General features: G+C 37.7%; 1 protein-coding gene across 1 annotated transcript in view; it reads right to left on the reverse strand.

Annotated features, from left to right (window-relative positions):
• SNX14 (sorting nexin 14) overlaps positions 1-14,041 on the reverse strand; it is an 86,560-nt gene that overhangs the window by 44,256 nt on the left and 28,263 nt on the right. Inside the window, 6 exon segments of the mRNA XM_001927319.7 lie at positions 3,747-3,861; positions 3,958-4,038; positions 4,147-4,191; positions 4,924-4,999; positions 6,331-6,487; positions 10,945-11,029. Of these exon segments, the coding sequence (XP_001927354.4) occupies positions 3,747-3,861; positions 3,958-4,038; positions 4,147-4,191; positions 4,924-4,999; positions 6,331-6,487; positions 10,945-11,029 (559 nt within the window).

Here is a 14,041-nt window from a genome sequence, read left to right on the forward strand (position 1 = left end):
TGGTGTAGGCTGCAGACAAGGCTCAGATCCCATGTTGCTGTGGCTCTGGTGTAGGCCGGTGGCTACAGCTCTGATTAGACCCCTAGCCTGGGAACCTCCATTTACCGCGGGTGCGGCCCTAGAAAAATACAAAAAAAAAAAAAAAAAAAAAAAGAGGGGACATCACTACAGGTTCCATAATAAGAGAACATTAGGAATAACTTGCTGAAAAAGACAGACAAGAAGCATTTCAAAAATCCAGTCCATTCATGATAAAAACTGCCAGCCAATTATGGCCAGAAAGAAATATTCTCAATCTAATAAAGGGGATCTGCAAAATAAAAACAAACACACCAAAAAAAAAAAAAAAAACCCAGACTAATATTATACACAATGATATAACACTAAACGATTTCCCCCTAAAGCAAGAATGTCAGTCTCACCGCCTCAATATAGCATTGTAGTGAAGGTATTAGCCATTATAATAGGCAAGAAAAAGAAATAAAAGATACAAACATTACAAAGGAAAAAATAAAACTATGTATTTGCAAATGTCATGACTGTGCATGTAGAAACCCTAAGGAAATCTACAAAAAAGCTACTAGAACTAACAAGTAAATTTAGCAACATCATAGAATACAAAGTCAATATGCAAGAAATTAATTCTATTTCTGTATATTAGCAACAAACAATTCGAAAAATTACTTTAAATGCCACATGCAAATAAATCCAAAAACAAAGACGCCCCATTGAAAACTACAAACCATTTTTATGGAAATTAAATAATGGTGAAATAAATGAAAAAAATATACTGTGTACATGCACTGGAAACCTAAACACTGTTAAAATCTCATTACTCCCCAAGTTGATCTACAGGTTCGATGTAACCCCAATCAAAACATCAAGCAGGCTGAGGGAGGGAGGAGGCATTGGCAATATGATTCTAAAATTTATATGGAAGTGCAAAGAACCTAAAATAGTTAAAACAATCTTAAAAAAGAATGAAGTGGGAGGCTTTAAACCACCTAACTTCAAGACTTACTAATAGCCAAAGTAATCAAGATTGTGGTATTGACCAAAAACAGCAGACATACAGATCAATGGAAAAGGACAGAATCCAGAAATAGACACATGCATATACAGTCAAATGCTTTGTCAAGATAGGAAGGAAAGGTCTCCTCAAAAATACTGGAAAAAGTGAATATCCACATGGGGGAAAAAGGAACTTTCACCCTACCTAATACCAACTCAAAAATTATTTCAAAATAGATCACAAACCTGGATATAAGGTATAATATTACAATGCATCTAGAGAAAAACAGGCAAATATCACTTTGACTTAGGATAGGCAAAGATTTATTAGGGAAGTCTCAGAAAGCACTAACCATAAAATTAAAAATTAATACACTAGGAGTTCCCATCATGGTGCAGTGGAAACGAATCCAACTAGGAACCATGAGGCTGCAGGTTCGATCCATAGCCTTGCTCAGAGGGTTAAGGATCCAGCGTTGCTATGAGCTGTGGCGTAGGCTCAGGTCTGGCATTGCTGTGGCTGGGGCGCAGGCCAGCAGCTATAGCTCCAATTAGACCCCTAGCCTGGGAACCTGCATATGCCATGAGTGCAGTCCTAAAAAACAAACAAAAAATGGATACACTAAAGCTCATCAAAATTTAACAGTTCTGGAGTTCCCGTCGTGGCGCAGTGGTTAACGAATCCGACTAGGAACCATGAGGTTGCGGGTTCGGTCCCTGCCCTTGCTCAGTGGGTTAACGATCCGGCGTTGCCGTGAGCTGTGGTGTAGGTTGCAGACGCGGCTCGGATCCTGCGTTGCTGTGGCTCTGGTGTAGGCCGGCAGCTACAGCTCCGATTCAACCCCTAGCCTGGGAACCTCCATATGCCGCGGGAGCGGCCCAAGAAATAGCAACAACAACAACAACAACAACAACAACAAAAGACAAAAAAAAGACAAAAAAAAAAAAAAAAAAAAAAGAAAAAAGAAAAGAAAAAAAAAAGACAAAAAAAAATTTAACAGTTCTGTTCATCAAAAGACACTACTTAGAAAATGAAAAGACAAGACATAATCTGGAAGAAAATATTCATAATACTTTTCATAATTCATATTCATAATATATTCTATATCTATGACAAAAAGACATGTATATAGAATATATAAAGAACTACTATAATTTAATGACAAAAAGAAAAACAATTCAATAAAAAATAGACAAAAGACAATTCCACAGAAAGACATTTAAATCCAATAAGCACATGATAAAGTGTTCAACTCCGTTAGTTATTAGAGAAATGCAAATTAAAAGCACAACAGGATACCACCATACACCACCTAAAATGGCTAAAATTAAAAAGATAAACACTATCAAATTTTGGTAAGTATGTGGCACTCTCTCATTGCATGAGGAATAAAACAGTACAATCACTTTGGAAAACAATTTGGCAGCTTCTTATAAAATTAACCATGTATCTACTCTGTGACCCACCAATTCTACTTCCAGTTATTAAATATATGCCCAACAGAAAGCCCTGTACAAGAATATGCACAGTAACTTAATTCATAATAGCCCAAAAGTGACAGCAGTCCAGATATTATCCACCTACAAAGAGAATGAATAAAAGAAAGTGTGGTACCCTCAAACAAAAGACTACTACTTAGCAGTAAAAAAGAGCAAACTACTCATCTATACAACAACACGAATCAATCTTAAAATGTATTATCCTGAATCAATGAAGCCAGGCACAGAAGAGTACATACTATGAGATTCCATTCATATAAGGAAATTGTTCAGGCAAAAAACTGTGCTAAGAGAAATGAGACCAGTGAGTGCTCTGGCAGGAGTGGAAGCAGGGGTGGATCTTTTGGGAAGAGCCCTAATGGAACTTCCTAGGGTTATGGAAATGTTCTTTATCTTAATAAAGGTGTAGGTTACAGAGATGTGCAGATTTATTGAAACTGATCAATCTATGTACATTTAAGTTCCATGAGTTTCATAGTGCAAATTATACCTCAATTTTTTTAAATGTATATTTTAAAAAGAAATTAGGTGCATAAAAATTAATTTTTTCACAGATAGTCCATACCAGTGTCTCTAAGTCCAATCATATAAGATGTTATAGAGGAGTTCCCTTCATGGCTCAGTGGTTGACGAATCTGACTAGGAAACATGAAGTTGCGAGTTCAATCCCTGGCCTTGCTCAGTGGGTTGAGGATTTGGCGTTGCTGTAAGCTGTGGTGTAGGTTGCAGACACGGCTCGGATCCCGCATTGCTGTGGCTGTGGTGTAGGCCTGCAGCAACAGTTCTAATTGGACCCCTAGCCTGGGAACCTCCAAATGCCACGGCAGCAGCCCTAGAAAAGGCACAAAGACAAAAAAAAAAAAAAAAAAAAAAAAAAAAAGATGCTATAGAAATCATAAAGTAAAACATTTTCTATTTTATTATTTAATCAAAATAATACTAACAAAAACTGTGACAAAACACTAATGAAAGGGTTTTTAATGTATTTTCATTATTCTGAATTTTTAGTAGGTTTTTTCTGCTAATAGGATTTGGCTGAAGTCAGTTACAGATTATATCCCAGTGTGGAAAGGAGTGGACACTTGAGAGACAATTTATAGGTATTCTTAGAATATCTGGTAAATGAAACTTAGTACAATGAGAGATGACAACTACAACATCAGATCTGATCTAAATATTCAAATAAATGAACAATTTTAACAATGACTTTAGTAAAGTACACAGGTAAACCTCACCCACAGTCAGACAAATCTGCAACACATGCACCGCTCCTTCTTGTTTCAGGAAGTTCATAAAGCGAAATAAGAGATCTTGTTGCTCTCGGATTTGCTTCAATTCTAACTTCAGCACCTTGATACAATATAGGAGGAGGAATAAGTTAAGGTTATATAAATACGTGATAAAATTGCTTATATCAAAATTAATGTTATTCCTGAAAATACTTACAGATGGTTTTTTATTTCTAGGTTCTGCAAACTTCTGCAAGAATGGAACCAAAGGGGAAGGTGGTTCAGTTGCTTTTTCAGGCTTTAAAGAAAGAGAATTAATTAAGTCATTAACATGTCATTTGGTTTTACAGATATGAATCAAAATTCAATGCAATCTGAAGTATTTTCTAATATGTATGATACTCACTGGACTGTCATCTATGAAGATGATAAGCAAATGATTCACAACATCCTAATGGAAAATAATAAACAGACATCAAGACAATTCCATTATTGTATTCTGCCCAGAATTCTCAAAGCTTTTATCATATCATGAAAGATTCTAGAAAAATGAAGAAACAAATGGAGCAGTGGTAAAGCATCTGCACTTATGTAATACAGACGGACTTTTTTAAAAAATCTGTAATACAGGGTTCTCAACCTTTAAAGGTGAAAATGGGAAAAGTTATTCTGACTTTGGCATTTAAAGCATTTATAAATTATTTATATTTCTTCAAAATCTTACTGGATCAAAAGTAAAAGCAACTCAAGTATCTATCAATGGATGAATGAATAAACAGAATGTGATATACACCTACAATGGAATATTACTCAGCTTGGAAAAGAGAATTCTAACATATGCTACAACATGGATGAAGCTTGAGGACATTACGCTAAATAAAATAAGCCAAATATAGCATATGTTGCATCATCCCACTAAGGTGAGGTACTCAGAGTAGTCAAATTCACAGAAAGTACAATTAGGAAGGAATGTTACCAGGGGCTAGGAAGAATAGAAAATTAGTTTATATGGGTGAAGTTTCAGTTTTGAAGATAAAGAGTTCTGGAGATAGATAACAGTGATAGTTGCTCAACAATATGACTGTACTTAATACCACTGAATTGTACTTAAAAAAATATTTAAGGTGGTAAATTTTAGATGTATTTTATCACAACTAAAGAAAAAAAATTTTTTACGTCTTACTGGATCAGCTAGGAAATCCAAAGAAGGAAGGAACACTGAACCAGAGAGGATCTCTCTTAAAAGTAAGGTCAGGGATCTGGAAAAGGCACAATAATGTATATATTTAGTGATTTACATCAGTCCTTACCTGGAAATCTTGTTAACATGTAGACTATGATTCAATAGGTCTGAGGTGAGCCCTGAGATTCTGCCATCTCTAACAAGCCCCCAAGTAATGCTCATGTTACTGGTTCAAAGACCACACTTAAAGCCTTTAATTGGCTAAAAGAGAATACTATTTAAGATGGAAAAAGCATTTCTTCAGCAGGAGGAACTTGAGTAAGCATTAGAAAACAAGGTCTCAGAATATTAAAATTTAAATACAATAAATATGTAAAAATAATACTTGTAACAGTGTAATTACTTTATTATAAATATTTTAATATAAAACAATTTGTTTAAAATATTTAATTAAAACATTTAAAATATTAAAATTTTTAAAATTAAACATTTTAAATAAAGTAATGTTTAAAGTACATCACTAAAGTTCTCTTGTGGCTCAGCAGGTTAAGGACCTGACATCATCACTGCAGTGGCTCAGGTCACTCCTGTGGTGTGGTTTTGATCCCTGGCCTGGGAATCCACATGCCACAGACACAGCCAAAAAAAAAAAAGTGCATCACTAAAAATAAGCCATGGTTGAATATATTGCACAGCACAGGGAAATACAGTCATTATTTTGTAACAACTTTTAATGGACTATAATCTATAAAAAACTGAATCACTATGTTGTACACCTGAAGCTAATATATTGTAAACTAGCTATACTTCAATAATAAATATATTTATTCATTTTTAAAAATAACCCACGAAGTTCCTGTTGTGGCTCAGCAGTAGCAAACCCAACTAGTGTCCATGAGGACAAAGGTTCAATCCCTGGCCTCGTTCAGTGGGTTAAGGAACCTGAGCTGCGGTGAGCTATGGTGTAGTCAAAGACAAGGCTCGGATCTGGGAGTGCTTTGGCTGTGGGGTGTAGACCGGCAGCTGCAGCTCTGATTCGACCCCTAGCCTGGGAACTTCCATATGCTGCCAGGGCAGCCCTAAAAAAGACAAAAAAAAAAAAAAAAAAAAAAAAAAAAAGAATAGCAATACATAGGAGTTCTTGCTGTGGTAAGTGAGTCAAGAATCCAACTGCAGTGGCATGGATCACTGTGGAGGCACAGGTTCATTCCTTGGCTGGGCACAGTTGGGTAAGGGATCTCGTGTGACCACAGCTGCAGCATGGGTCACAGCTACAGCTCATATTCAATCCCTGGCCCAGGGAAATTCTACATGCCTCAGGTGCAACCATAAAAAAAAAAAAGAATAGAAATATACATATGGCATGATATGTAAATACTGCTATGACATTTTCCAATCTATATATACCTGCAGTCTGTTGCTTTAGGAGGCAAAATATAAGGGAAAAGTAGTTCAGTAAGTTTCCTTAAATAATGTAATTCATCTCTTCGACTCCTCAAAGCCACATGAAGTTCTGGTCCATATTCTTCTAAAGCAGCTTGCTGTAAAAACTCTGTATTTTCTACTATAGAGATAAGAAATAAATATTGGAAGAAGTTAAGCAACATTTAATAACTTCAGCCATTCCACAAACAAATAGAAAATAATTTAACATAACCACTCCTTTCTTACCCTTCCTTTCTTTCCAGTACACATTCTACTGAGAAATTTTTCACAAATGGGATATAAAGAAAGTAATTTTCCTCTTTGCTGAAAGTTTTGTTTTTGGTTTTGGGTTTTTTTTTTTTTTGTTTTTTTTTTTTGTCTTTTTAGGGCCGCACCCACAGCATAAGGAGGCTCCCAGGCTAGGGGTCTAATCAGAGCTGTAGCTGCCAGCCTACACCAGAGCCACAGCAATGCCAGATCCGAGCCATGTCTGCAACATACACCACAGCTCACAGCAAAGCGGGATCCTTAACCCACTGAGAGAGGCCAGGGACTGAACTCAAAACCTCATGGTTCCCAGTCGGATTCATTTCCGCTGCGCCAGGACGGGAACTGCCAAAAGTTTTTAAATTATTCGAAATAAATAATAAAAGGGCCCTCTACCCCTGGGGAAACAAAAATTTAAACTCATATCATTACACGTTAAATAAAAGCAAAAAGTTTTAAGTGGTAAAAACTATGGAAAACATCTTCTAGCATACACAAAGCTTTTGTTTTTAAATGTTACATTTGTAACATTTAATTTACATCCTCTGCAAATATAAAAAAAATCCTGCTTAGACCCAGCGTTGTCACTGCTGTGGCTCTAGCTATTGCTGTGGCACAGATTTAATCTCTGGCACAGGAATTTCACTGTCACAGGCATGGCCAAAACATAAAATCCTTCTTAAAGTACTTTATTATCTCTTCTTTCCAATCAAAATCATTCAGGTAACCTTTTAAAGTAATTACAATATAGAAACTGGTTTCCTTGGTTAAGTTTAGTATCTTCTCCCCAGGGTATAGGACACAAGTGGTACAGAACTGTATTACCGTGTAAATCCCTGAAGTTAGATTACTTAATAAATATTAACTGATGACAGAAGTTATACTAACAGAGGCGTTCCTGTTGTGACTTAGCAGGTTACAAACCTGACTAGTATCCTTGAGGATGCAGGTTCAATCCCTGGCATCACTCAGTGGGTTAAGGATCCCATATTGCCATGAGCTGTGGTATTGGTCGTAGACATGGCTCAGATGCCATGCTGCTGTGGCTGTGGCTATGGCGTAGGCCAGCAGCTCTAATTGGACTCCTAACCTAGGAACTTCCATATGCCACAGGCGTAGCCCAAAAAAGCAAAAAAAAAAAAAAAAAAAAAAAAAAAAGTTATATTAACAAAGTTTTCTCAAAAGGCCAAGCACTAAACTATTTTAAAACTTAAAAGTATTAATATTGCCAGTCCTTTTTATAGACCTCAAAAGAGTAGGAGAAAAATAAAACATGTTTTCCCCTATCAGCATGCTAGGCCAGATTTTAAAATCATGGAGTCTGTGAAGAGAATCTTTACCCTATTTCAGTGGCATTTATTTCAGTTCATATAATTAGAGCACATTTGGGGAAACTGTGTTATAGGTAGAGTGGAAGTTAAATTATAAGTTAATTTGCCCTTTGGTATGAAAAATTCCTCAGGAATGAGAAGGATGTCATATAATTTATTTAACATTTTTTTGTGTGTTCATCTTACAGTATCATAACAAAATAGTTTCACCTTCAACATAGTTAAAAAGTGGAAGAGTTTAAATATATGTAATTAAATTGTTAAATAAAAAAAATTAACTTTCAATATCATTGTCTTGTCATTAGTAAAAACACACCAGAAAGTAGGTAGTAACTATGTTGTAGCCATTTTGTTATGTCTACTTTACTGTCATAAAAAAAAGGAAAAGTGGGGTTTTTTATTAGTAAATTCTGCTTTTTTATGGCTGCATCCATGGCATTTTGAAATGTTTGGGCCTACGATTGAATCCAAGCCACAGCCGTGACCTACACTGGAGCTGTGGCAATACTAGATCCTTTACCCCACTGCACCAGATCAGGGAGAGAACATATGCTTTTGCAGCAACCGGAGCCCCTCTGGTTGGATTCTTAACCCACTGCACCACAGGGGGAACTCCAGTAAATATTACGTAGGAGCAGTTTTAAGTTTCCAGAAAAACTGAAAGGAAAGTATACAGTTTCCATACTATTAACACCTTACATGGTTTGGTACATTTGTTACAATTGATACACTTTTTTTGTTGTTGTTGTCTTTTTTTCTTTTAGGGCTGCACCGTCAGCATATGGAAGTTCCCAGGCTAGGAGTCGAACTGGAGATGTAGCCACCAGCCTACTCCAGAGCCACAGCAATGTGGGATCTGAACCACGTCTGCGACCTACACCACAGCTCACAGCAACACCAGATCCTTAACCCACTGAGCAAGGCCAGGGATTGAACCCAAGCCCTCATGGATGCTAGTCAGGTTCGTTAACCACTGAGCCATGACAGGAACTCCTTTTTTGGTTGGGGGCGGGAGGCCTCACCTGCCTCATGCAGCATTCCCAGGCTAGGGATTGAACCCACACCAGACTGGCGACCTGAGCCACTATAGTGCCAATGCCAGATCTTTAGCCTGCTGCGTCACCAGGGAACTCCTATATGCCAATACAGATACATGACTATTAACTAGAGTCTATAACTTTCATTAGCATTTTACTCTGTGTTATGCATTCTATACGTTTTGACAAATGCATGATGCCATGTATCCACCATCACAGTACTAGAATGAATAGTTTCACTGCCTCCTGAGTCCCTTGTGTTTCACTTGTTTATCTCTCTCTTTCATTCATGAACCCTTAGCAACTACTGACCTTTTCCTTTTTTTTTTTTCCGTCTTTTTAGGGCCCCACCCACGGCCTATGGAGGTCCCAGGCTAGGGGTCGAATCAGAGCTGTAGCTGCCGGCCTATGATCCAAGCCATGTCTGCGACCTCACCACAGCTCACGGCAATGCCAGATCCTTAACCCACTGAGCAAGGCCAGGGATCAAACCCACATCCTCATGGATACTAATCGGTTTCGTAACAGTATAGAGGCCAGGACACATATGAAAAACTGCAAAAAGGTCATCCTGGCTAAAACGTAACACATAATGAAGGACGAGAATAGACCAAAATACTTGACTAAATAGGAAAGGGTTTAAATGTAAGACAGTTTTGACTCTATAGCAGAGTCACTAATTTTTTTTAGTAGGAAGGTAACACGAGAATTGTAGCATTGTGAAAATAACATTGTGGCACATATATGTTAGGCTAGGATAGGCTAAAACTGTTGAAATCATTAAGGAAAAGGGGGAGAAGAGATGTGAAAGATAACTCAGAGGAAGTAATGAAAGTAACAGACTACCATTCAAAAAAAGAGAAAGAGTTCCCATCATGACTCAGCAGAAACTGACTAGCATCCATGAGGACAAAGGTTTGATCCCTGACCTCACTCAGTGGGTTAGGAATCCGGCATTGCCGTGAGCTGTGGTGAGGTCACAAACATGGCTTGGATCCTGTGTTGCTATGGCTGTGGTGTAGGCGGGCAGCTACAGCTCTGATTCAACCCCTCACCTGAGAACTTCCATATGCCACAGGTGTGGCCCTAAAAAGACAAAAAGAAAAAAAAAAAAAGATAAGACTAATCAAAAACATATTTAAAAATTAGCTAACTGTATTTTAATTTTAATAGATTCTTGAGTTCTCACAATCACTTATATGGTTAAAAACTATGAAAAGGATTTCAGTTTAAAAGAACACTCTCACAGGAGTTCCCATCATGGCTCCATGGTTAACGAATCCGACTAGGAACTAAGAGGTTGCAGGTTCAATCCCTGGCCTTGCTCAGTGGGTTAAGGATCTGGAGTTGCCGTGAGCTGTTGCAGACGTGGCTCAGATCCCGTGTTCCTGTGGCTCTGGCATAGGCTGGCGGCTACAGCTCCGATTAGACCCCTAGCCTGGGAACCTCCATATGCCGAGTGTGTGGCCCTAGAAAAGACATAAATAAATAAATAAATAAATAAATATAAAGAACACTCTCATAAAAAAATAAAAAATAAAATAAACTTAAAAAAAAAAAAAAAAAGAGGAGTTCCCATCATGGCACAGCGGAAACAAATCCAACTAGAAACCATGAGGTTGCGGGTTCGATCCCTGGCCTCACTCACTGGGTTAAGGATCCAGTGTTGCTGTGAGCTGTGCTATAGGTCGAAGACGCAGCTGAGATCTGGTGTTGCTGTGGCTATGGTGAAGGCCAGCAGCTGTAGCTTGGATTGGACCCCTAGCCTGGGAACCTCCATATGCCACCCATGCGGCCCTAAAAAAATAAAGCAAATAAAAAATAAATAAAAGTAAAGAATACTATCACAACATTTGTGAGTATATCAGTCAATGTATCAGTATTCAAACTTACACATTTAAGGTGAAAGTTGGTATATAAAAATGGAATCCCTCAAACTTTGTAGCAGAAAACTGTATTACCTTTCTGACTGGCTTTAACTATTACTTCTATATGCTTCATTGCTGCTTTCAATAGTTTCTTGGTGATAATGGATGGAATATCCACCTAAAAAAATTCAACATTAAAATAAAACTTTTAAATAATTATCAGTTAAGTTTCAATAGCAGGAACACTATATTTAAGATATTGTAATATTTGATCTTAAAAATTAGCAATATTGGAGTTCCCATTGTGGCTCAGTGGCAACGAATCGAACTAGTACACAGAGGATGCAGGTTCAGTCCCTGGCCTCACTTATTGGGTTAAGGATCCAGCGTTGCAGTGAGCTATGGTGTAGATCGCAGACAAGGTTTGGATCCCACGTTTCTGTGGCTGTGGCATAGGCTGGAAGCTGTAGCTTCGATTTGACCCCTGGCCCAGGACCTTCCATATGCTGTGAGTATGGCCCTAAAAAAGCAAATATATATACACACACATATATATTTATAATATAAAAGCACTTTACATTCCTAGAGCATACTAACTATAACTTTAGACAGCTGTTCTGCCATAGTAATGAAACTCTATCTTAATATGCATACTCTATACACTAAATTTTTCTCACAAAATAGTATCTTTATTCTTGACTTATTTCTTTAATGAGTTTGTTCTAAATGTATTCAAGAAAAAAGAACCTCAAGTAACTTATCCTCCCTTTGAAGTTACAAATTTGTGTTTCCTAAAGTTGCTTGAAAATGAACTTTTTCATTCAGTTTACAGGATAAATCCTGGTATTAAGATATACAGAAGCATCCTAAAGTTTTACCATTCCCCACAAACATTTTTTCAATTGAAAGCCTAGAAACTGGAAGTTCCCACTGTGGGTCAGTGGGTAACCTGACATAGGGTCCATAAGGATGCAAGTACAATCCCTGGCCTCATTCTGAGGGTTAAGGATCCAGCATTGCTGCAAGCTGCAGTGTAGGTCACAGATATACAAGATATACAGCTTGGATCCAATGTTGCCATGGCTATGTTGTAGGCCAGCAGCTGCAGCTCTGATCTGAACCCTAGCTCAGGAACTTCCACATACCTCAGGTGCAGAAATAAAAAGGAAAAAATAAAAAACAATAAAGGCTGGAGACTATGGTGACTATGGCAGTTTAGGGAGAGAGGATGGGGGCTTACAAGTACACACATGAAAGAGGCATAAAATAAAATAACTAAAAAAAAAATCTGGGAGTTCCTGTTGTGGCTCAGTGGTTAATGAATTTGACTAGGAACCATGAGATTGAGGGTTCGATCCCTGGCCTTGCTCAGTGGGTTAAGGATCTGGCATTGCCATGAGCTGTGGTGTAGGTTGCAGATGCGGCTCGGATCCCACGTTGCTATGGCTCTGGTGTAGGCTTGGCAGCTACAGCTCTGATTAGACCCCTAGCCTGGGAACCTCCACATGCCGCAGGTGCAGCCCTAGAAATGGCAAAAAAAAAAAAAAAAAAAAAAAAAAATCTGCAAATTAAGTCAATCACCAAAAAGCATGTTACTACACTTCAACAAGGCTTATCTTCATCACAAAACTCAACACATTATATTCTCCCTCTATCAAAAGCATGAGAAAACTGCATCAATAGTGTTTTTATGTTAACTTTTAAAATTCCACATTAAGGCAGAGGGGGAAAAAATCATAGGCTAATAAATCTAATAAGATTGATGGATCATAAACCCCCCAAATTTCAGTGATTTACCAATAAAACCCAGAGCAGTTACAGATATCTTTTGGCTATATGAGATCAAACATGCTCAGTAAGTGGGGATATTTTTTATAGTAGTATGCCTTTTTTGCAAAATAACATTACTCTTCATTTATCCCTGCTCTCCTGGTTCAGTGATTATAATACTCTCATGTTTATCAGATAAACAAGATGTTTTAGTTTTCAAATGTTTTATGGAAACTTCTAAGAATACTAATGAAAATTTTCATTTGTAAGTTCCATTTTAGAGACTTCAGGGCAAAAATAAAACACTGAGTTTGTCACTAAATACTGAGTTTGTCACTAAATTTTGATTTAAAAAAAAAACAACCCAAAAAACCACTGTAGACCTTAAATATTTGTTTATTTTCATTATCTCCAAATTGCCAGTTTACATTGCTCAGGCAACAGTATCAAGGACAGATCATTGTACTAGAATAACATCACCCAAGCCTAATCCTTTAACCAGTGACTACCTCTGACACTGTGACAAAGAGTATTGCTATCTTTCTATAAAATAAGTATGGTAATGACCCATTTATATCCCAGGATAGTAAGCAAATAAAATAAAAAGAATCCAAAATGTGGAAAAATGTATTTGCAAAACATTTCTGATGAAGGAACTACATCCAGAATAGATAATGAACCCTTACATGCTAATAATAAAAAGACAAAAAAAGGCAAAAAACTTTTTTTTTAATTTTTTCTTTTTGCTTTTTAGGGCCGCATCTGCAGCTTATGGAGGTTCCCAGGCTAGGGGTCTAATCAGAGGTACAGCTGCCGGCCTAGACCACAACCACAGCAACAACATATCCAAGTCGCATCTGCGACCTACACCACAGTTCACAGCAACACCGGATCTTTAACCCACTGAGTGAGGCTAGGGATTGAACCCACAACCTCATGGTTCCTAGTTGGATTTGTTTCCACAACGGGAACTCTAAAAAAGGCAAAAAATTGAAAACACATTTCTTCAAAAAAAGATATACAAATGGCCAATAACTATCTGAAAAGACACTCAACATCATTAGTCATACAAAAACACAAATCAAAGCCACAGGATATCACTTCACATCCACTAGAATGGTTAGAATAAAAAAGTGGGGGAGTTCCTGTCATGGCTCAGTGGCAATGAATCTGACTAGTAATCATGGGTTAAGGATCCAGCATTCCAATGAGCAATAGTGTAGGTCACAGACACAGCTTGGATCTGGCGTGGCTGTGGCGTAGGCATAGGCAGGCAGTTACAGCTCCCATTGGACCCCTAGCCTGAGAACCTCCATATGCCACTAGTGCAGCCCTTCAAAAAAAGGAGGCGGGGGAGTTTAAAACTGATTCTGGCAAGGATGTGGAGAAATCAGAATCCTCGGACTGCTGGTGGGAATGC

The sequence above is a fragment of the Sus scrofa genome, chromosome 1 (assembly GCF_000003025.6).
Source record: "Sus scrofa isolate TJ Tabasco breed Duroc chromosome 1, Sscrofa11.1, whole genome shotgun sequence".
Lineage (NCBI taxonomy): Eukaryota > Metazoa > Chordata > Mammalia > Artiodactyla > Suidae > Sus > Sus scrofa.